This window comes from Salmo salar, chromosome 09, assembly GCF_965601325.2.
Source record: "Salmo salar chromosome 09, fSalSal1, whole genome shotgun sequence".
In the NCBI taxonomy this organism is placed as follows: domain Eukaryota; kingdom Metazoa; phylum Chordata; class Actinopteri; order Salmoniformes; family Salmonidae; genus Salmo; species Salmo salar.
Window position 1 is genome coordinate 126,651,064 of NC_138299.1, and position 24,978 is coordinate 126,676,041.

Here is a 24,978-nt window from a genome sequence, read left to right on the forward strand (position 1 = left end):
CAACTCTACCACCCCTCTCTATCCATCTACTTCCTCTGAAAATAATAGAGCTTTCTATAATAAAGTCATTCATAAATACCATCATAGCGAAATATCTTTACACGAACAGCCCTGTATGCCTCCTACTGTCAATCTAAGCTTGGTCGGCTTTCCCTGCAACGGCCCGGAGAGTCTTCCAGGAAAGTCTGTGGTTTACCGCCAGGCATGTGCTTCTCTCTCTCTCCTCTTGGATCGGATCGATGATAGGGAGGGAGGCCATGGCCATGGGGGCAGCATGGCTGAATATTAGATAGAGACAGATTGTATTAGATAAGGGCCCAGGACCCAGATAGAAGCAGGGCCAGGCAGAGCCGAAGTAGCATGACACCACCGTGAAGAGGGAGGAATGGAGGACACTCGAACACACCTACACAGAACAGGCGTGTCTGTTTTCCGACTCCTAGCTGCTCAGGCTTGTTAAATTGAGATCGCCCAGAGAAAGAGACAGAGATGGCGACATACAGTGCGTTCGTACAACTGTCTGTCGATCAGATCACACATTCCTGTACACAATGCACAATGTTTCTGAGAGAGATCCTGTTGAGGAATAGGAAAACAACCCGAAATGTCATACATTCCATGTTCCATTTCCACATGTTGGAATGGAAGAGAGTGGCTCTAAAGTGCCTCGTGGTATGGCAGCGATGGTGTTATTTTATTAGTGAATAACATTATCAGGAACCACACAGCAAAATGAATCAGTCAGCGATGGAAATGAAGCCTCCTACAGAGCCAGAGAGTCGTAATGTATTACTTTAATTTCACCAGTTCAAGGGGGGGCCTCGGGCGCCACTTTACTACTTATATATTTGGATACGTTTGGAAATGTGAGACTCCCCTCCGTTGAATTGGAATTCCCAAAAAGCAGCAGCTCGTAGTAAATGAAAAAAAAAGAAAAATAAAAGATTAGTGAACGTACTCATAAAGCATAAAGCTCAGAATAGGACTGCTGATCTAGGATCAGGTCCCCCCTGCCCATATAGCCTAATCGTACTCAAAACAGGTCCTAGATCAGCACTCCTACTCCGTAGCGCTTTATGAATACGGGCACAGGGTGTCTAGCCTACTGGCTACAGCCTTGGGATCTGAGTTGTTCTGTGAGATTCCTCTGCTCGATGAAAAGTGGGTGTAACTGTCTGTAAGTGGGTGTAGCTATATTTCCATTACATGTCATGAAGATCACACTGTGACCGAACCATCTTGTTATCTATGTAGCTGCATTATAAAAGGGAATCCAGACAGGAGGAGGACACAAGATTTGTCTGAGGGTGGAGGACACTCTGCTGCCATGAATCACAAGCAGGGATTTTCCTCAGAATCAGATGGATTCATCAGCTGTGCTCGAACTGCTTCAATCTCCTGCCAATACTAACCACAGAGGACTTCAGTAAGGGCAGACACACAGAAACACGCACACACACACACACATTTACACAGTGTAGTAGTAGGCAAAAAAAAAATACGACAAGGAGACATGATAGACATATCTCACAACTGCCGGCTACATTCATGCCACCGTGTGTGTTTGTGTGGCTGCTGCTGCTAGGGGATTGGAACTGTGCTTCGCTGTCTGTCAAACCCTGTTTCTATGGAAATGGACACAGGCGGTGCATGGAAAGAGGACTGCATGTCAAGCAGCTCCTCCACCCACCATGTCTCACACAGAGTCACAGAGACAGAACAGCTAGCTAACCAGACCCAGACGGATGTCCAGTCCAGCGACAGCAGCACAGACACACAGAGACATGCACCAGAGACATGGACCAGAGACATGCACCAGAGACATGGACCAGAGACATGCACCAGAGACATGCACCAGAGACATGCACCAGAGACATGGGCCAGAGACATGGACCAGAGACATGCACCAGAGACATGGACCAGAGACATGGACCAGAGACATGGACCAGAGACATGCACCAGAGACATGGACCAGAGACATGGACCAGAGACATGGACCAGAGACATGCACCAGAGACATGGACCAGAGACATGCACCAGAGACATGCACCAGAGACATGGACCAGAGACATGGACCAGAGACATGCACCAGAGACATGGACCAGAGACATGGACCAGAGACATGGACCAGAGACATGGACCACAGACATGGACCAGAGACATGGACCAGAGACATGCACCAGAGACATGCACCAGAGACATGCACCAGAGACATGGACCAGAGACATGGACCAGAGACATGCACCAGAGACATGGACCAGAGACATGGACCAGAGACATGGACCAGGCAGGCCTGAACAGCTTCCTCTGTGACTGTGGAGAGATGCATTGTGCGAGGCTGTTGTGAGGATGTCAACAGAGCCCATATGAAAGGAGCAGTGTGGCCGTGGAGGGGATTGAGGGTTCAAAGACATGCAGTCGGGGGGAGGAGCAGGTGGAGGGAGGGTGCCGTTTGGGGTTTTCCTCTGGGTTTCTTGGAATGCCAAGCCGCGAAGCTGTAGCAATAACGAATTGCCCATGCGGAGCAGCTGGAACTGTAACACACAAGCCCCTCCATGTCAACAACAGCACAGGATCAGAAACATGAACTGACAGACATCCTATTCACTTAGCCACTTAGCCTCGATTCCAGGCTCCCTGCACGATACTTGGGACTGGGAGTACAGTAACACGAGACTGCTATCCACTTGAAAGTCATTGTTAGACAGTGTACTACTACTATACGCTACAGGCAGGTGGAAGGTGATCGTATGGATATGGAGGGATAGCCAGACAATAACTCCCACCCCCTCCGCAGTGCAATTTGCCTGCAGCCGGGTTCTCATTTGACACCAAAACCTTTCATTACCTGCTCAGTTTCCAATCGGCTCTTCCTATGGCTCCTTCCTGGAATTTAATACCATCACACTTAAGCCCCTTTGAAGGCTGATGAGAAAGTGAAAGTGAGAAAGAGAGAGTGAAAGAGAGCGAGAGAGAGAGTGAAAGAGAGCAAGAGAGAGCGAGAGCGAGAGCGAGAGAGAGAGTGAAAGAGAGCGAGAGAGAGCGAGAGAGAGATAACGAGAGAGTGAGAGACAGACAGAGAATGCTAAATCCAAATATGGCATGCTCAGCAGACATATTGATTTTGCACCAGGAGGTAAACAGAGAGAAAATGATGGATAGACACATGTGATTATGTAGTATGTAGAGGAGGAATGGGAAGAATGGGAAAATCTCCCATCACCCATGTGCACTATGTATTAGCTGTCTGTCTATGTCTGTCTCTCTGTCTGTCTGTCTCTATCTTCCTCCTTCCCACCATCCCAATCCTACCTCTCTACAAAATCTACCATGTCCTCTCCAGCATAGCTCAACTCGTACTCCTTTCCTTTGTCCCTGTAAGCTTTCATTACTCAGGATGGATGCTGAAGATATCAGCAGATACAATCTAGTACTCCCCCAGCCTTCTCTCTCCTCTCTTCTTCTTCAATTCCCTCACCATCCCCCCTCCATCTCAGCATTTTGTATCAGTGCTTCCTCAGCCTATGGGCAGAGCGAGTGCACTGGTCTGGTGTGTGAGCAGAGGTCACTTCTCTGCTGCTGCTGCTACTGTTAATTGATCTCCAGTGATGGATGCAATGCAGCCCTGGAGCCATGCCTGGCCAGAGCTCTCTCCCTGGCTCTCTCTCTCAGGCGGGAGAGACTGTGGTGTGGACTGGCCTACTGGCTGAAGACCCTGGATGGCCCCAGCGCTCATCATGCAGGCACGACAGACAAAGGCAGGCCTGTTTGTCTGTGGGCGCAGACTCCCTGTCTAGGGACGACCACTTCCCCCCGTTCGATAACGCTAGAAGCAGAGGCATTAGGTCTATGTGAGTGACAGACAGTCCCAGGACAGGGTAGGCCAGAGGGGGGCATTGAGAGACAGACAGGCAGGCATGTTGGCTGTAGTCAATGTCCCGAAAAGGCCACTTTCTCCATTCAAATCCCTGAGGTTCCTCAGGGATACAGCAGGTCCTCAGTTTAAAGTGCAACTATCTGACCATGTAAGCCTGTAGGCCTACATCTTCATACGGTGAATGTACGCAGTTCCCAGGCAATGTGACCAGGTTTCTGTATGATTCTGCCTCACACAGCAAGGACCTTCCACTACATCTTGGTTCCAAAGCAGTTCCCACTCCCTCTGTGGAGGACATCACGGTCGGACATGTTAAAAAGGAAACCCCCCAGCGGTTTGGGGTCAAGGGTAACACATTCTAGACCCGCTATGAGCAAACAACTAGGATCTGGCCTCTTCTGCAGCTGAAGGATTTTTTATTTGACCTTTATTTAACTTGGCAAGTCAGCTAAGAACAAATTCTTATTTACAATGACAGCCTAGGACCAGTGGGTTAACTGCCTTGTTCAGGAGCAGAACGACAGATTTTTACCTTGTCAGCTCAGGGACTCAATCTAGCAACCTTTCGGTTACTGGCCCAAAGCTCTAACCACTAGGCTACCTGTCGCCCCTACACTCTAACCACTAGGCTCCCTGTCGCCCCTACACTCTAACCACTAGGCTACCTGTCGCCCCTACACTCTAACCACTAGGCTCCCTGTCGCCCCTACACTCTAACCACTAGGCTCCCTGTCGCCCCTACACTCTAACCACTAGGCTCCCTGTCGCCCCTACACTCTAACCACTAGGCTCCCTGTCGCCCCTACACTCTAACCACTAGGCTCCCTGTCGCCCCTACACTCTAACCACTAGGCTCCCTGTCGCCCCTACACTCTAACCACTAGGCTCCCTGTCGCCCCTACACTCTAACCACTAGGCTCCCTGTCGCCCCTACACTCTAACCACTAGGCTCCCTGTCGCCCCTACACTCTAACCACTAGGCTCCCTGTCGCCCCTACACTCTAACCACTAGGCTACCTGTCGCCCCTACACTCTAACCACTAGGCTACCTGTCGCCCCTACACTCTAACCACTAGGCTACCTGCTGCCCCTGGGACTGGTGTCGGTTGTGAAATAAGAGACATCTCTCCCTCCCTCCCTCCTCCCTCCATCCTTCTCTCCCAACCCCTTTCTTTGTCTTTCCCAGTGGAACTCCGGGTAACAGCTGGGTGACTCTGCCACATCTGGGGAGCAGCTGGGGGGTTGTAGACAGGCACACTGGGAGGCAGGGCTGAGAGGGGCAGGGGAGGGCAGAGAGGGGCAGAGTGTACGAGGTGAAGTGGGAGAGAAAGCATGCGGAGTATCTCGTGTCGAACCAGATGTTCCAAATTGGCCGTGATACCACCATGGTTACGGTGAGTAATGTCCATAAAAAGAGAAAGGAGCATGTCTCGTTTGCAAATTTACAACCAGCAGTCATCCAAAGCCAGCAGACTCTCCCAAACCAAAATATTTTAGCAAGCCTAAAATGGATGGAAACTGGATAAGAGATGTTGTACAGAGATGATGTGTAGCCAGGGTGCATCTCAGATGTAACTTTGTTGCTGTAACCTTTTCTCAGGGTATGAGTCATTGTCTGTGACTTTCTACACAGCTGGAGGGATCACGCGCATCTGCTTTGGATCTCAATTAGCTGTCTCTTCTAAAGCAGTCTCTTCTATTTCTGCGCTCGGTCTGGCTAGAACGGCAGAACGCATTGGTTCTAAAGCACTGTTTTCAAAGGCATAATACTCAAAGACCGAGGCAGATACTAAACAAACGAGATTTACTTTCAGTCAAGTATCTCAGATGAGGCAAAGAAGTTTAAAGTGCGCCATCAAAACAACTTCCGGGTAGCTGCTGGTGTCGTCAGATCTGTGGCCTGAACTGTGCTGTTCCAAATGAAAAAAAAAGATCGAAACCTCAATGAAGATTACTCACGTCTTGAGCTTGATGGCTAAGGTTATAGCTCGAGTTGTTTTCTCGGTAATACCAAACGAGGAACTGTGATAATGTCCTCTGCTCCTCCCAGGTGAGGGACATGACGGAGCAGGGGTCAATCTTCACTTCTGTCTCAGATGTGATTAGAGTGACAGGCTCTGATTGAGAATTTCATCTCAAATGTTTTAACCACCAACCGTGTTCCAAAATTAGACGCTTGACAGAGCAGAGACGTGCTCTGAGACACACACACACACACACACACACACACACACACACACACACACACACACACACACACACACACACACACACACACACACACACACACACACACACAAACCCTGCCAGGGACCTACTGCTTCTGTTTACCCCAGAAAAAGTCCTTCCCTGCTGGCTGCTACTGTCCCGTCCTCTCTGTTTAGAGTTGCTTGCCTGGATGAGTCAGGATAATTCAACCTGTGAAGCCATCCAATCCAACCCCCACCCCCGTCGAAAACCCCCCAAAAGCACCCAGCCTCACCAACCCTCTCTGTCTCCCTTCTCTCCACTCTTGACGGAGCGAGATGAATAGCGTGCCATGTGCTTGGCAGATTGTGCTTCAGAAAGTCCCGGTAGGCTCCACTTCTCTCCTGTCAGAAGACACAGAGCTCTACCTCAAACTAAGCCCACCATGCAGCACAGAGTCAGACCTGTTCAACCGTGAACCTGTGTATCACACAAGATCACGACCCCAATCATCTCTTGGTGATTGCACTTGTTTGTCACACCGAAGGAATGGCATTCATACACACACTGACCGCATCCAACTTGGCCCTGCTAAGAAACAGCAATTCACTTTCTTGTTATCTGCAGCCAAAATGCCACTGGAGCAGAGGAATCACTGATTACCAAGGGGAAATCGGCAGACGCAAACACACATGCATGATTGCTCTCACGCACCATTCCCTTCGCTCATACACACACAAACACATACGCCTCTTGGAAATACACAGCCATTGAGTGCTCTAATGAAAATGACAATAGGCTGAACGCAATTAACTAGGTAGAAACCCAATCACTCAACTTAGCATATACAGTGGCTTGCGAAAGTATTCACCCCCCCTTGGCATTTTTCCTATTTTGTTGCCTTACAACCTGGAATTAAAATAGATTTTTTTGGGGGGGTTGTATCATTTGATTTACACAACATGCCTACCACTTTGAAGATGCAAAATATGTTTTATTGTGTAAGACAAAAAAACAGAAAACTTGAGTGTGCATAACTATAAGGTCAAAACTTTGTAGAGCCACCTTTTGCAGCAATTACAGCTGCAAGTCTCTTTGGGTAAGTCTCTATAAACTTGGCACATCTAGCCACTGGGATTTTTGCCAATTTTTCAAGGCAAAACTGCTCCAGCTCCTTCAAGTTGGATGGGTTCTGCTGGTGTACAGCAATCTTTATGTCATACCACAGATTCTAAATTGGATTGAGGTCTGGGCTTTTACTAGGCTATTCCAAGACATTTTAATGTTTCCCCTTAAACCACTCGAGTGTTGCTTTAGCAGTATGCTAAGGGTCATTGTCCTGCTGGAAGGTGAACCTCCGTCCCAGTCTCAAATCTCTGGAAGACTGAAACAGGTTTTCCTCAAGAATTTCCCTGTATTTAGCGCCATCCATCATTCCTTCACTTCTGACCAGTTTCCCAGTCCCTGCCGATGAAAAACATCCCCACAGCATGATACTGCCACCACCATGCTTCCCTGTGGAGGTGGTGTTCTCGGGCTGATAAGAGGTGTTGGGTTTGCGCCAGACATAGCGTTTTCCTTGATGCCCAAAAATATCAATTTTAGTCTCATCTGACCAGAGTACCTTCTTCCATATGTTTGGGGAGACTCCCACATGCCTTTTGGCGAACACCAAACATGTTTGCTTATTTTTTTATGGCCACTCTTTCGTAAAGCCCAGCTCTGTGGAGTGTACGGCTTAAAGTGGTCCTATGGACAGATACTCCAATCTCCGCTGTGGAGCTTTGCAGCTCCTTCAGGGTTATCTTTTGTCTCTTTGTCTCTTTAATGCCCTCCTTGCCTGGTCCGTGAATATTGGTGGGTGGCCCTCTCTTGGCAGGTTTATTGTGGTGCCATATTCTTTACATTTTTTAATAATGGATTTAATGGAGCTCCGTGGGATGGTCAAAGTTTCAGATATTTTTTTTTAACCCAACCCTGATCGGTACTTCTCCACAACTTTGTCCTTGACCTGTTTGGAGAGCTCCTTGGTCTTCATAGTGCCGCTTGCTTGGTGGTGTCCCTTGCTTAGTGGTGTTGCAGACTCTGGGGCCTTTCAGAACAGGTGTATATATACTGAGATCATTTGACAGATCACGTGACACTTAGATTGCACACAAGTGGACTTTATTGAACTAATTATATGACTTCTGAAGGTAATTGATTGCACCAGATCTTATTTAGGGGCTTCATAGCAAAGGGGGTGAATACATATGCATACCACTTTTTTGAATTTTTTTAAATAATTTGTTTTGTTTTTCACTTCACCAATGTGTATGCCCATTACATGAAGTCCAAATAAAAATCAATTTAAATTACAGGTTGAAATGCAACAAAATAGGAAAAACGCCAAGGGGGATGAATACTTTTGCATGGCACTGTAGGCACAGAGAAGATCAGAAAGTTCTAATGTACGAATGACTGTGTACAAAAAAGCAGCTGACAGAAATACAAATTGAGGAAGACAAGAGAATCTTCTGGCTCAAAGCTATGCACACGTTGATGTAATCATTTCCAATGACCTGAGGATTTTTCTGTTGGGCTGAGAGAGAACAGGAGACAAATAGCTTTTTTGTCCCTGTTGGCTAATTCCCATCTCTCTCTCTCTCTCTCTCTCTCTCTCTCTCTCTCTCTCTCTCTCTCTCACTCTCTCTCCCTCTCTCTCCCTCTTTCTTCTGTGATTAATTCAGCCACCCAAAATAGACTGCTATAATTAATGCTAGGTTACTAGTGGAGCGTAGTCCCTTTCACACAGACTCAGAGTACAAACATGATAATTGTCACAGAGGCTAACAAGAATAGCACATCCCAAAGTCACTTCCTTTAGTAACCTATATATCACTGGGCTGGACAAAAAAGGCACCTCCCATGTTCTCGACTGGAAGTTACAATGCCAAAACCCTAAACAGTATATTCAAACACTGCCGGTCAGAGTGGTGTGGAAGTTCAGCCCGTTGTTTACCAGTCACACCCTGATTATCACAAAGGGAGCAACGCCCTCCGCTGCCGGCTACCGCTCAACTCGCCGCTGATTGGATGACCTTTGACCACCTCCCATTGTGGGCCCAGCTGGTCTGTCCCTCCGTATGTCCGTCTGGCTAACAAAAGGGTGCCAACTTTAAACGCTGCAATCTAACTAAAAGGAAAGGGAAACGGTTTGGGGAGATGAGGAGTTGCAAGGCAAACAGTTGCTCATTCAACTGTACATGCTCCTCACCCAAATCCTCAACCATTTCTTAGTGGGCTGCATTAAAATGGGCCGATACCAGCCAAGACAATAGGCCTAAGTTTAAAGTCATTGCACTACAGTGCGGCACCCAGGTCAGACCCAGCCCTACCCTGGAGAGTCCTGCCCATGCAGCTTTCTAGCTATACAGGCAGGTGAGCCACACTGTCCCCATTGTTAATGCTCGGCATGTGACACCAAGGAGGGGAAACCATAACACTCAGAGGCCAACAGACTGACATGATCCGCTGTGGTCAAGAATGTAAGGTATGCAATCAAGACACATGTAAAGAATGTTATAATGCACTGTTGTTTATCGATACATGATATGCATACCTATATGTCAACTCAAGCATTTAAACAGCTTTTTTATTTTAAATTATAAATACACATGGTACTCAATAGATCATTCCTGGTGTTGCTTTGCACATAGGATGATGGGGGTATTTCACGCGTGGGTGGCTTGATGTAAAACCTGTCTTGAGTTGTCAACACTTTGGCCACAAGGAGTCCTTGGGAAGATCCCAATTGCATACTCCTCGAGAGGGGAGGAACTCTAGCTTTCTCATCCAATGGGTTTTGAGAAGGAGCCGAGGAGAGATGACTCGAGGACTATGCAATTGAGATCTACCCCTGCTCTCTGTCTCAGGGCGGAGTCACAGATCAATACAGCACATAAGCACCATCTGTCAATGTATTACATTCTGCTGAGTCACATATTTTTGCCTTATGGTGGCAACAAGGCCCCAATGGCAGGGCCTATAAGTATGGCCATGATGGGATGACAAGAAACTTGAATGCCTGCTACAGTATGATGCATCCTCATCATCACCCCCAGCCTCAATCATCATTGGTTTCTAACAAGGGGCTGAGTGTATAGTGTGGGGAACATCTGGGGTCAATGTCCGGACGCTGGTCTGGACACATATCTCAGCCATCCTACCAGAGTATTAGAACCCGCAAGTCATTGTGTCATAGTATTACCATAGTGTTAGGCTTACACACCAGTGAAACCAGTCATATATTCTGCATAATGTTAGTGTCGATCCCTCCATACCGGCCCTGGCTTGTCGTTCTTCACCCATTCCCACATGGCCGGAAGGAAGGTCCACAAAACTGATGTTCTTTATAGCCTTCCATTACAATAGGATACAGTAGCAAAACTACACTTCCTTTCAGCCGCACCTATACTATTCCAGTTGACTGTTCCCTTCGCCATATCAGAGGATGCGGACAGGTAGCCTACATGAGAGTATAAGGTGTTTCATTGCAGGCATGCGTCGTATAAAAATGCGGGGCGCGTTTTTGAAATGTATTACTGTAGAGATGAATAGGCAAAAACTACAGCCGCACAGAACACGATAGAAGGTGGGCATATGGCTCTATTACACTGGACACAGATATTTCATAGTTAACATTTCAATAAAACCCAGATCATGTTTCTACACCACAAGCAGAATACAATGGTATACATCTGACTCAGAATGTAATGATTCGACAATGCAGAGCGGCTTGTAAGGGTTTGAACCATAGGCTACTGCAGACACTGCAAATCATTTAACATATTACATGCATATAAATAGCCTATTTCAAAACTATTGGCTGCAGTTATTTTTCAATAGATATAAATTGTTTCGCATCTTGTTCCTACTAATTGATCCCATTTCTTGGATTTGAAAACGAAGAAGACTTCCGAGACATCCACGCGCGGAGATTAATTCATTATTAACCATTCAAAATCAACTAAAACATCAAGTCCCCATAAATAACGGTATGGGGTATAGGGAATATAGAGTGAACTCACCAATGAGAAGAGTGAATAATTGTGTGAGTCCGTGCCGCCTTTTGTGTAATCCAATCCCAACGAAATATGGAAGAACATGTAATTTCAGAATGTCTTCATGAACATTGGATGGAGCGATGATGCGATGCGGGTAAGTGGTCTTCTTGATGCAAATATTTGTACGAGTCAATCCGCTTATAATAAAATAAAACAAAAAAACAAGACGAGCAGTAAATAACGATTTCGATAAATGTTTTGTAATATTTATGCTTTAGTTGACTGTGCAGTTACTGTCGCACAGATTGGGTTCCTCTCCCAACTCCACTCGCTGGCCCTGCCTTCTGAGCGAGCCTATTGGCACAGACGCCCTGACATGCAAATTTACTCTAGCCATTAAAGTTTTACAAAAACACAACGGACCCATTTTTCAGACACTCTACAGCGCCACCGTGTGTTTTTTTTAATGTATATATTTTTTTACCTTTATTTAACTAGGCAAGTCAGTTAAGAACAAATTCTTATTTACAATGACAGCCTACACCGGCCAAACCCGAATGACGCTGGGCCAAATGTGCGCTGCCCAATGGGACTCCCAATCACGGCCGGTTGTGATACAGCCTGGATTCGAACCATGGTCCTGTAGTGACGCCTCTAGATGGAGTGCCTAAGACCGCTGCACCACTCGGGAGCCCATAATTATTCTAAAAAGTGGCTACACTATTGCCACTTAAGTAACAGCTCTTTTCTTTCAAGTTGGATTGTAGTAAACCTAAATTGGTATTTAAGACTAAAATAAATGGGCTTTAAATGGACAAATGTGTTCTTGTCAGGCAGAAGATGCCATGATGTCCTGCCTTCAAGATTGTGGATGAGAATCTACTGAATGATTGATGTGTGGGATAAAAAGCTTCAGAGATCAATTCTGACTGAAGATCCTAAAAAGTCTCCGGATTTAACTTCTTTAAGAAATAGTTTTCCTCAAATGACTTTGTGGTTTCAGTAGACATCATCAGCTTTTAGCAAGACACAGTGGAATGTGCTAATAATTTATGTGCCTAATAAAATGTCAATTTTCATGCCGATATAAACTAAAACCATCTGGTCATTATTAGCACTGTTGCAATCCAACTTTCCATTACGGTATACTACATCACTGAGCCTTTCCTTTCCCAGTGTTAGTGCTAGTCATTACATCTTAGTTAATACATGTCTTAAGAAGTGGCAATTAATACGAACACTCATACTCGTTTGGCCCTACATGCGTACTTGTGTAACTTAAAGCTTGTGCCTACAGGACTTCAGTGCAGCACTCCTCTTCTCATAAAGAATAGTTAAGGTTTTCAAACAAATACACTGATGTCTTATACTGTGCTAGGATCTATTATCATAATGTTGTGTATGTCGACCCTGGAAGGTCTACTCTATTTCAGTTCAGAGACATGAACAGTGAATAACTCACAGGTCCTGTGTGGCTCAGTTGGTAGAGCATGGTGTTTGAAACACCTGGGTTGTGGGTTCGATTCCCACGGGGGACCAGTACGGGGAAAAAAAGAAAAATGTGTGAAATGTATGCATTCACTACTGTAAGTTTCTCTGGATAAGAGTGTCTGCTAAATGACTAAAATGTAAAATGAGTGATGAAGCGAGTCCAACAGCTAGGGCTCACAGCAGCAAACCTTCATCTCTGTGTACAGTGCTTCTCCTTGTGAACATAGAGTTTAGTAGCATATACAGTAACACAAGAGCCAGTTAGTTGACGTTCACTTCCCTGCCCAAACTCTTAATCATCAGAGTGAAGATGTCAAAAGGTTTTCATGTTACCTACTGAGCAGGCAAATTACCTCATTACTAGCAAGCGCCTGCTAGCACAGGGGTATATTCATTAGTGCAAACCGTTGCAACAAAATGAATGTGTCTTATTGGAGAAATTGAGCTTAGTCCTCCCCATTTCAGCCCATTTGGGTCTGAATTAAACCCTGTTTAAACAGCAAGCCAGTGGCTAAAGGTCTCCATTTTAGTCAACTGTTTATTGCAAGGATGGAAACCCACAGAATAATCATTTGTCATATGGAGCGGAAGTATAGTCCCAAAGTGCATGTACAGCATATCATGTGAAAATGTCAACGCACATATTTATGCCGAGGCTTTTTACAGTTGGTGTCATCTAGCAGGAATATTTTATTACACTGTTTAAGGACATCTTCTACGGTTTCCATCAAACAGTCCTTTAAAATACATACAAACACTGCTCTTCTAACATCTCATGGAAATACATTCACAAGATGGCTTAATACTGCAACCCAAATAGGCATTGAAATAAGCCTTGTATATTGAGACTAGTATAGAAGATATTTTCTGCCATTAAATAGTAAATCTCCCAAACATTTTTTTTTGCCAAAAATAGACCTGTTGGAAGATTGCAACAATATTTGAAAGAGTAATATTTGTAGTGTGTACAATTATGTCCAAATAACCTTTCAGTGTCAAAATGCCTTTTAGTACAAACAATGCCATTTTCAGAAACAAATGCCATGTTTGTGGCATTAACATGTAATAATCAATCTGCATTAAAATGACAGTTTGTTGGAAACCATTGGACCAGGGCACATCAAAAACACAAACCAACACTCAAAACATATTACCTTTTCCACCCAACAGAGACACAGCTCAAATCAGTTATATGGCCATCATACCTTTACATTAAACAAATATTATTAACACCAATCTCAAGTGATTGAATCAAACAAATGCCAGAGTTTCTTTCTGTGTTCTTTTATAGAAGCAGACGCTCCGCCTACCGCTCCACCTACCACTACAGCCCACGTCATTGAGTGGTGGAGTGGCATCAAGTCACTGACAGTCAAAGTACTGGGAGTCAGTAGATCACCCATGTAGTACAGTTACCCTCTCTTAAATAAACCTAGTCCACAGCCATGGGAGTTCTGCCCACTAGGGTGCTGTCAGAGGGTGACTACTAGTAATGACCTTTGACCCCATCTAGGCCTGGACTTGGGCAGCCTGCTCCTTCTCCAGCCGCCGCTGTTGGTAGGAGTTGTAGATGTCCAGGAACATGTCCTTGCAGGCAATTTTGGCGCCAAGCTTGGAACAGATAAGGAAGGAGCCGGCCATCTTGCGGTGCAGGGAGTAGGTCTCCTCGGGGGGCGGGGTGAGGCGGTGACGCAGCATGACGGGGATCAGACTCTGGATCCGCTGCGTGGTGCTCTGGGTGCCAAAGTCAAAGGGGTCAGAGTTGGCGAAGGCCTCGCCCAGGATCATCACTGCCTCCACGTGGGCTTCCTGGAACGCCTGGGGAGAGGGGGCATTTTCAACACAACAACTCGGTAACACTCTGCATGTATAACGCTTTATTACTTGTTATAAGAATGTATGAACCTTTATGATGGTCTTAAAATGTATAATATTACATGTCCCTCTGTTTTTATTACTGACTCAAAAGTGTAGAAAAGTAAATGGCTATGTACACAACACCGCCCCAGTAGAACGAGAGGAGAAAGGGAACAGAGAGAGAGAAGGGTGATGTCATAAACCACACATAAAAAATGTATACGCGTCATGACACTATGGTTATCACTGCACAAAAATACCCTCTTACCTTGGCCTCAAACCCTGTGAGGAACTTGAGGTCCTTGGATTTCTCCAGCACAGTCTCCCTATCTCCGATGGAGGCTGCGTGCACCACCTGGACACAGACAGACCAACTTGCGTCATCAAAAGGTTACAGAGAACAAAATCAAAGCCATTTGATATGCTGTGCTCCTGGGTCTAAAATATTCATGGGATCTGTCATTCATCAGGTAATTGTTAGGGCACACCGTAGCAAAACGTTGTCAAGGTAGTCCATCCCTGTTTCGGTCCATTTTCTTTCATTGGGTGTTAATGCACAGGACTCAGATTAATTTACCTGTACGTAATCATCTGTGAAGGCCTCAGGGTAATCCCGGCACGCACCGAAATCCAACAGAATAATCTGGAGACACACAGCGGGCGGAGGTTTAACAACGAAACATCCCCACCAAAACAACAATCACCATCACATGTTCATGAATGCGGGGAATAAAGTGGTATGTTCTTATGAAAATGTATGATACATTTTATGTACATGTATTCATACATCCATTATAAAAGCTATTTAATACAAAAACATGATTGAAGGTCAGAGTCATGGTACTGATGAATGAGGTTAAGTTCCCAATGGCACCCTATTCCCTACATAAAAATCAGCGCACCCTGTGGGCTCTGGTTAAAAGTAGCGCACTATATAGGGAATAGGGTGCCAGATGAGACAGCTCCAGCATCTCGTCACAGGCTCACTCGCCCTCTCACCTTGTTCTGCTCAGCGTTGTAAAAGAAGTTGGCCCAGTTGGGGTCCGTCTGCATGAAGCGGAACTCAAAGAGCTCTCTCAGACACAGCTGTAGGATGTTGAAGCAGATCTGTAGGGGAGAGGAGATGTGGGACCACAGGGGGCAGTTTATCACTCCTAAACTGAGTCCCAAAATGGCACCAAATAGGGAATAGGGTGACATTTGGGATGCACCCCCTACATAGTGTGAGTGATATCCGTGTCACCACTCGACTTGGGATACTGCCCCCTGCTGGTCAAAATGAGCCATGTGCATAGTGTTGCGTCAGAAATGTGGTTTTAGAGCATCCTTTTAAAGTATTAATAATGCTCTCCATTATCTGTCGTTTTCATTTAATCCCAACGCCACAGGTGCTGAATCGTGAGTGAAACGTTGTCTGTTCACAAAGTAAGAACCCTGGAGTCATTTTAAACCAAATTCCACAATCACTTCTAATAAATATGAATGATTCCTCTACTTCTGGGTGTAGAGACAATGGCGTATGATTTATTGCTTCAGAGTTTGGGAGGGAAATGCATATCTTCATATCAATGACAACTGAGCAGAGCACATTATACAGGTGGTCTGCAGAGTCATAGCTTAGCAACCTATCTAACGGTTAAGGCATGGTTTCCCAAATTCTGTCCTCGGGACCCCACGGGGTGCAACATTTTGGTTTTTGCCCTAGCACTGCACAGCTGATTCAAATAATCAACTAATCATCAAGCTTTGATCATTTCAATCAGCTGTGTAGTATTTAGAGGTCGACCGATTAATTGGCATGGCCGATTTCAAGTTTTCATAACAAATCGGGAATCGGCATTTTTGGACGCCGATTATGGCCGATTACATTGCACTCCACGAGGAGACTGCGTGGCAGGCTGACCACCTGTTACGCGAGTGCATCAAGGAGCCATGGTAAGTTGCTAGCTAGCATTAAACTTATAAAAAAAAAAACTATCAATCTTCACATAATCAGAAGTTAACTACACATGGTTGAGGATATTTCTAGTTTAACTAGCTTGTCCTGCGTTGCATATAATCAATACGGTGCCTGATAAATTATCATTGAATCACAACCTACTTCGCCAAACGGGTGATGATTTAACAAGCACATTCGCAAAAAAAGCACTGTCATTGCACCAATGTGTACCTACCCATAAACATCAATGCCTTTCTTAAAATCAATACACAAGTATATATTTTTAAACTTGCATATTTAGTTAATATTGCCTGCTAAGATGAATTTCTTTTAACTAGAGAAATTGTGTCACTTCTCTTGCGTTCTGTGCAAGCAGAGTCTGGGGTATATGCAGCAGTTTGGGCCGCCTGGCTCGTTGCGAACTATGTGAAGACCATTTCTTCCTAACAAAGACCATAATTAATTAGCCAGAATTGTACATAATTATGACATAACATTGAAGGTTGTGCAATGTAACAGCAATATTTAGACTTCGGGTTGCCGCCCGTTCGATAAAATACAGAACGGTTCCGTATTTCACTGAAAGAATAAACATTTTGTTTTCGAAATGATAGTTTCCGGATTTGACCATATTAATGAGGCTCATATTTCTGTGTGTTTATTATATTATAGTTAAGTCTATGATTTGATAGAGCAGTCTGACTGAGCGGTGGTAGGCAGCAGCAGGCTCGTAAGCATTCATTCAAACAGCACTTTCCTGCGTTTGCCAGCAGCTCTTCGCTGATTCAAGCATTGCGCTGTTTATGACTTCAAGCCTATCAACTCCCAAGATTAGGCTGGAAATACTATAATGCCTATAAGAACATCCAATAGTCAAAGGTATATGAAATACAAATGGTATAGAGAGAAATAGTCCTATAATTCCTATAATAACTACAACCTAAAACTTCTTAACTGGGAATATTGAAGACTCATGTTAAAAGGAACCACCAGCTTTCATATGTTCTCATGTTCTGAGCAAGGAACTTAAACGTTAGCTTTTTTACATGGCACATTTTGCACTTCTCCAACACTGTGTTTTTGCATTATTTAAACCAAATTGAACATGTTTCATTATTTATTTGAGACTAAATAGATTTTATTAATGTATTATATTAAGTTAATAAAAGTGTTCATTCAGTATTGTTGTAATTGTCATTATTACAAATAATATATATAAAAATGTATATATTTTTTATTTATTTGTAAAATTGGCCGATTAATCGGTATCGGCCTTTTTTGGTCCGCCAATAATCGGTATCGGCGTTGAAAAATCATAACCAGTCGACCTCTAGTAGTGTTAGGGCAAAAAACTCCAAACGTGCACCCCTTGGGGTCCGAAGGGCCGAGTTTGGGAAACTCTGGGTTAAGGGCAGTCAGAGCTACAAAAAAAGGTCTCCAGTCAGTCAACCAGTCACTGAGTTAGACTAAGGTTAGGCAATGATGTGGCCACAACTTCACCCCACAGCGCTACCAGGAAAATGGCCATTCACCACATTCACCCAATGTTTATTCTCCTGGGTGGAGGTCAACTCTAACCTGATTCCTTGTCTCCTGATCCAGATCCACACAGCTGTCCAGCGGTAACCCTGACACCAGCTCCATGGCCAGAACCCTCCTTCCTGAGAGCTCGTCCACCACAAATGGAACGTGGAAAAATGGGTCATCCGCCAGAAGTGACCTGAGGCAGACAGAAATCATTAATCTGCTCAACAGGACTGAGCTGGTACATTGCTATGCATCAATACACAACAGGCCCACAAATTGTACTACCATCAGATTCAGTGCATTAGAGAGCGTATCATCCTGACAGGAACTGAAATAAATAAAGATAGAAATCACATGAGGGCCAGCTTCCCCAATACTGTGGAAAGTGGTATTTAATTTATACTCACTGTATAGTAACATTTGGATATACTAAGAGGACTACTACAGGCTATTCAAGTTAATTATGCTTCTGAAGAGACATCATGCTTTATGACAGACTCAGTGGTGTAGGGCTTACTTAAAATGCTTGGCACTCTCCGCCTCTCTCTTGTAGTCGCACTCCCACGCAAGCTCTCTTTGAAGGACTTCTAGACTACTGTCTGCAAACAAGCCTGTGAGAAAATAAATGTCAATGTAAGTTAGGCAGCCTCCTGAGGGCATTTTCCCAAATACTAGGACATCTTTCTCACTACAAAGCATTCAAGTAGATTATTTTAGTAATGAAAAGTGCTATATAAGTTGAATAAATTACTATTAGTTTGGATTTCTGAACCCTTACCGTCGGGTAGAACAATACTCATCTTCAGAACAGACATCAGGTTGTTGATGTCACTGTGGATGCTCTCAGCTACTCCTGGGTACTGCAATGAAGAGAGAGAACAGACATCCAGAATTACATGAGAAAAGAACAAAGACTGTCTGAGAATATCAAGAATCTAATTTTAGAACTCCCATGACAAAACACTGCGAAAATCTCCTTACCAGAACAATAACCTTTTTTTTTTTTTTTTTTTTTTTTTACAAGTAACTGTTAAAAAAAGGCAACCAACCCTTAACTAGGGGTCAGAAGTTTAGGTAGATCTTTTTATTTTTATTTTTTCAGACAAAGATAAATAATCTACATTTTACAATGACAAATAAAACCTCTATTCATGGGTCATTGACTGATACCATTAGTATTGCTACTATACTACTGAACCTGGAATTGGAGCCTGGTTCTCTTTGGATGCCAAAGGATATGTATGGCATCCCTCACCTGGATCTTCATGGCGACCTCCCTGCCGTCCTGCAGCATCCCGTGATGCACCTGGCCAATGGAGGCGGCGGCGAAGGGCTTGTCCACAAACGACGACAGCTTCTCCCTCCAGCCCGCACCTAGCTCCTCCTCCAGAACTTTCTGCAGTCACATACACAGCAGAGCGGACAGTCTTGAAATCCAATTTGATTCCAAAATGACTTGCTAACAGTCGTAGCAGTGGAATGCCCAATATTACTATACAATGTCTGAAGTTCAAGAAGACTCCCGATAGGCGCAGCAATCTAAGGCACTGCACCTCTAGATGCGTCACTACAGACACCCTGGTTCGAATTCAGGCTGCATCATAACCGGACGTGATTGGGAGTCCCATAGTGTAGCGCACAATTGGCCCAGCATCGTCCGGGTTTGGCCGGTGTAGGACGTCATTGTAAATAAGAATTTGTTCTTATCGGACTAGCCTATTTTTTTTTACCCTCTTTTCTCCCCAATTTCGTAGTATCCAATTGTTAGTAGTTACAGTCTTGTCTCATTGCTGCAACTCCCGTACGGACTCAGGAGAGGCGAAGGTCGAGAGCCATGCGTCCTCCGATACACAACCCAACCAAGCCACACTGCTTCTTAACACAGCGCGCATCCAACCCGGAAGCCAGCCGCACCAATGTGTCGGAGGAAACACTGTACACCTAGCGACCTGGTCAGCGTGCACTGCGCCCAGCCCGCCACAGGAGTCGCTAGTGTGCGATGAGACAAGGATATCCCTGCCGGCCAAACCCGGACTACGCTAGGCCAATTGTGCGCCGCCCCATGGGCCTCCCGGTCGCAGCCGGCTGCGACAGAGCATGGGCTCGAACCCAGAGTCTCTTTAGACCACTGCGCCACCCGGGAGGCCTGACTAGCCTAGTTAAATGAAGGTTAAATACATGTATTTATTTTTACAATAATTTCAGTGTATGCATGACTCACATTCATCTGCCAGGCGGGCATGAAGTCCGCGCTCTGTCGGACCCGCTCAAAGATCTTCTGTAGCTGGGGGTTTATGAAGGAGTTATCTACAGGGAAGAACACAACACGTGTTAAATTTACCTAGTATGCATAATGTGTTGAATTGGTAATACTTTACATAGGATGTAATATAGCATCTATAATGCCTTTATAGATACAGCATAACCATCCAACAAGTATTCCAATTGAATTCATCAAAGATAAATGTGATGGGTGACAGAAGGAAGGGTAGACCACTATACCTTGTATACTGAGCATCTGTCCTATTTTGAGGGCTGCCCCTCTGACTTTGCACAAGGTGTCCACTATCCTCTCAGCATTGGCCTCGGACAGGAGAGGAGAGTCCAACAGGGCACCCTCTGAGAGAGACATGGTCGAGTTTATTACGGAATCAGAATGAAGGAGAGAAGCAAGCATAGAGTAAAACAAACTAAGGTCTGAATTCATGAGCAAGACCGGAGTAACTACACTCGTACATGAGAAATACTGTATATCATAACATTCAATGGTGAACCAAGCTATATTGAGAGGAACTTCAAAATCAGTCCAGATTCAACACAATGCCAGCCTGCCAGCCAATCAAACAACCTCCAGTGACTATCTATCATCTTCATCTCAGGGTCTGTTTCAGAGATGCATGGAGGAACCTACAGTTGAAGTTGGAAGTTTACATACACTTAGGTTGGAGTCATTAAAACTTGTTTTTCAACCACTCCACAAATGTCTTGTTAACAAACTATAGTTTTGGCAATTCAGTTAGGACATCTACCTTGTGCATGACACAAGTCATTTTCCAACAATTGTTTACAGAGATTATTTCACTGTATCACAATTCCAGTGCATCAGAAGTTTACATTTACATGTGTCTTTATTAAACAGCTTGGAAAATTCCAGAAAATGATGTTATGGCTTTAGAAGCTTCCGATAGGCTAATTGACACCATTTCAGTCAATTGGAAGTGTACCTGTGGATGCATTTCAAGGACTACCTTCAAACTCAGTGCCTCTTTGCTTGACGTCATGGGAAAATCAAAATAAATTAGCCAAGACCTCAGAAAAAACATTGTAGACCTCCACAAGTCTGGTTCCTCCTAGGGAGCAATTTCCAAACGCCTGAAGGTACCACGTTCATCTGTACAAACAATAGTACACAAGTATAAACACCATGGGACCACGCAGCCGTTATACCGCTCAGGACGGAGATGCATTCTGTCTCCTAGAGATGAATGTACTTTGGTGCGAAAAGTGCAAATCAATCCCAGAACAACAGCAAAGGACCTTGTGAAGATGATGGAGGAAACAGGTACAAAAGTATCTATATCCACAGTAAAACGAGTCCTATATCGACATAACCTGAAAGGCCACTCAGCAAGGAAGAAGCCACTGCTCCAAAACCGCCATAAAAAAGCCAGACTACGGTTTGCAACTGCACATGGGGACAAAGATAGTACTTTTTGGAAAAATGTCCTCTGGTCTGATGAAACAAAAATTGAACTGTTTGGCCATAATGACCATCATTATGTTTGGAGGAAAAAGGGGGAGGATTGCAAGCCGAAGAACACCATCCCAACCGTGAAGCACGGGGGTGGCAGCATCATGTTGTGGGGGTGCTTTGCTGCAGGAGGGACTGGTGCACTTCACAAAATAGATGGCATCATGAGGGGGGGGGAAATTATGTGGATATATTGAAGCAACATCTCAAGACATCAGTCAGGAAGTTAAAGCTTGGTCGCAAATGGGTCTTCCAAATGGACAATGACCCCAAGCATACTTCCAAAGTTGTGGCAAAATGGCTTAAGGACAACAAAGTCAAGGTATTGGAGTGGCCATCACAAAGCCCTGACCTCAATCCTATAGAAAATTTGTGGGCAGAACTGAAAAAGCGAGTGCGAGCAAGGAGGCCTACAAACCTGACTCAGTTGCACCAGGAGGAATGGGCCAAAATTCTCCCAACTTATTGTGGGAAACTTGTGGAAGGCTACCTGAAACGTTTGACCCAATTTAAACAATTTAAAGGCAACCCTACCAAATACGAATTGAGTGTATGTAAACTTCTGACCCACTGGGAATGTGATGAAAGAAATAAAAGCTGAAATGAATAATTCTCTCTACTATTATTCTGACATTTCACATTCTTAAAATAAAGTGATGATCCTAACTGACCTAAGACGGGGAATTTGTACTAGGATTAAATGTCAGGAATTGTGAAAAACTGAGTTTAAATGAATTTGGCTAAGGTGTATGTAAACTTCCGACTTCAACTGTACCTGCACGCTTTGCTCCCATAGACTGCTTCGCCACCTCCGCAATGGCACCTAGTCCCAGCCCGACTGCCAGACCTGCCAACGAGACAGACATAAGGAACTATTGTAAGTGTTACAACCACTACATTGTTTCACTTGAGACGCACACCGATCTCTCCTTTGTCTGGCCATCATACACATGTGCCATTTAAGTCTCAAGGTCATAGGGACTGGGCTGTAATGACTATAATGGTTGATTTAATAATGTACTAGAAATATTGATTGATTGAGTAATATAGCTGCATGCTGGCTGGGTCATGTTTCTTTAGGCATCTGTTGTATGGCATTCTATCAATAGAATCCTATAGGTGTACCTAATAAAACTGCAATATCTTGGGTTGATTTCCATTCATTGCAGTGAAACTCTTACCCCCGAAGTTGACCAGCCTGCTGATTCTTGTGGCAGGGACCTTCCTCTCTCTTGCACGATCACTAAGCTGTAAAAATGAGACTTCCATTAAAACAATATCTAACACCAAACATAATCAAATTAGCTAATTTGAGCTACAACATTAAATTATTTTAGGCTAAAAGACCCCAGTCTCGTGCCAAAGGATAACACTGCACAGTAAGAGATGTTACATAACATAAGGGCCTGAGAGACTACATGCCACCATGTTTCAGCTATAGCACATACCTGGAGTAATACAGTACCACGTCGGTAGGCCTATATAAAAATTGGTTCATCCCAGAGGATATATTTATATTTACAATATTCATGAGAAGCACAGTACAGTAGGCCTATGTATAAAGACCGCCATTGCATACTTCTTTAGAAAATGGGGAAATTATTTCCTAATATAGCAAAGACCAACTTAACCCCCAATGTCTCCATCATGATTTACAACTACAAAGCCAGCCCAAAACCCAGTCAGTGGAACAGCCCAGACAATCAGGAGGTAAGCCTACGTCACTGACCTTCTGCTTAACAATAGGCCTGGAGAGTGCCTGCTTGGACTCCCTGGCCTTCTTGATGTCCTCTGGGGTGAGTCTGGCCACTACCGAGTCATGGACAAACCTGGTGTGGCGTTGCGTCGAGGCGATGTGCAGGAACCGGGCACTTTGGCCAGGCAAGCCTGCTCCCCCTGGACCCCGGACTGGGCTGAGAGGAACTCCACTGGGCATCTCTGTGGCCCCTGGGCCTGGGGGGAATTCAGAGCCTACCGCCCATTTAGCAGCCTCATCCGGATCCATTTCCTCCCATCCCTCAGCATCAGGGAACACATCATTCTTGATAGACTGTTGCTGAATATGGAAAACGTCACATTCAGTGCCTCATTCAATGTCACTGCAGGCAATAGACACCATGGTGCACGCAATTATATTTGGCAGAGTACTAGAACACTTTATGCAGCCTAAAAGCTGAAAAGGGCATTGAATTGTGATAATGTCTCCAATGTACATCTATTTATTTGATGTGTGTAGAAAGGCCCCCTTCTCTCCCGTGTGACCATACCATGGCAGAACCACCCATGACTGTGCCCATGGCGCCCTCGACCACTTCCTGGGCAGCTTTGACCCCAGTGCCCAGCGTGGAGTTACAGGCCATTAGCCTCAGCATCTCCTCCTGGGTGTTGGCAAACGCTTGGCCAACCTTCCCTGCTCCCCGCAGCACCTGAAACACCTCAGCTAGCATCTCTGCAAAGGACACACAACACACTTTAAACAATCTAGCTACCTATACATTTAGTCTAAGCTTGGCTTATCATTGAAGAAGATTCAGTATGAATGACATGTAATGCACACACGTGTGACTTCGACCTGCACTCCTCACAGGCTATATAAGTAACTTATATCGTTTAATTACCAAGTGAAGATAGTGGTGCAGTTACGACACAATCGAATTTGGGTAACGTTGAATGAATAGATTTAACCCAAGCACGTTGTTCACACTAGCTACTAAGTTAGTTAGCTAGGCTTCACACCCCAACATCAGAGCTAATGAATCACTTAGTTAACTTTAGCTAGATAGTTTAAAATATACCGAGGAATTGTCAGTCACTTACTATTGATGAAGGGATGATTTCTATAGAATTTGGAGTAGCTGACGACTGTCCTCTTGCCCGTGAAGTCAATGGACGCTGTTTTGCAACAACTTTCAGACCCGGAAATAGAGGTTTGACTAAATTGACAGACGTGCCTGTGGTCCAACTGTGCCGGGCAAAATAGGAGAAGGTGGGCGTAATATCCCTAGACCAATCCTACGCCACGTTTCAATGATTTAATGTATGATTGACGGAGGAAAGTCCGTCCACTGAACAAATCAGAGAAGTGAAAGGTGTGGCTACGGTAACCGAATGGCCAATAACATATTAATGGGCGTATCATGAGGGAGCATGCACGTGTTTGGAATGTAGTTACAAAATCTTGAGGATGGTGCTGATGCTCAGTGGCGTGTATTTATGGATGCCAAGGAAAGCCAGGCTTCCCCCAAAAATTGACCAAGGAAAAAATATATACAATCATTTATCTTTCGTCTCATAATTGTCATTC

The 24,978-nt window shown here is 44.7% G+C and overlaps 2 protein-coding genes across 2 annotated transcripts in view; both read right to left on the reverse strand.

Moving 5' to 3' along the window:
- The window catches only part of LOC106612624 (numb-like protein), a 76,390-nt gene extending 64,933 nt beyond the window's left edge, over positions 1–11,457 (reverse strand). The window contains exon 1 of the mRNA XM_014213963.3: positions 11,134–11,457. The gene's annotated coding sequence lies outside the window, so the exon portion shown is untranslated. The remainder of the gene's footprint in view (positions 1–11,133) is intronic.
- Positions 11,458–13,120: 1,663 nt separating this feature from the next.
- On the reverse strand, positions 13,121–24,757 carry coq8b (coenzyme Q8B). The gene is made up of 15 exons (XM_014213960.3): positions 24,492–24,757; positions 23,942–24,123; positions 23,404–23,730; positions 22,856–22,922; positions 22,450–22,521; positions 20,426–20,542; positions 20,145–20,230; positions 19,179–19,319; positions 18,702–18,783; positions 18,441–18,534; positions 17,975–18,116; positions 15,457–15,564; positions 15,035–15,100; positions 14,726–14,812; positions 13,121–14,418 (listed from the first exon to the last, which is right to left on the reverse strand). Exons 2-15 carry the CDS (start codon positions 24,119–24,121, stop codon positions 14,110–14,112), a joined length of 1,878 nt encoding a protein of 625 aa, XP_014069435.1. The 5' UTR covers positions 24,122–24,123; positions 24,492–24,757; the 3' UTR covers positions 13,121–14,109.
- Positions 24,758–24,978: the final 221 nt, after the last annotated feature.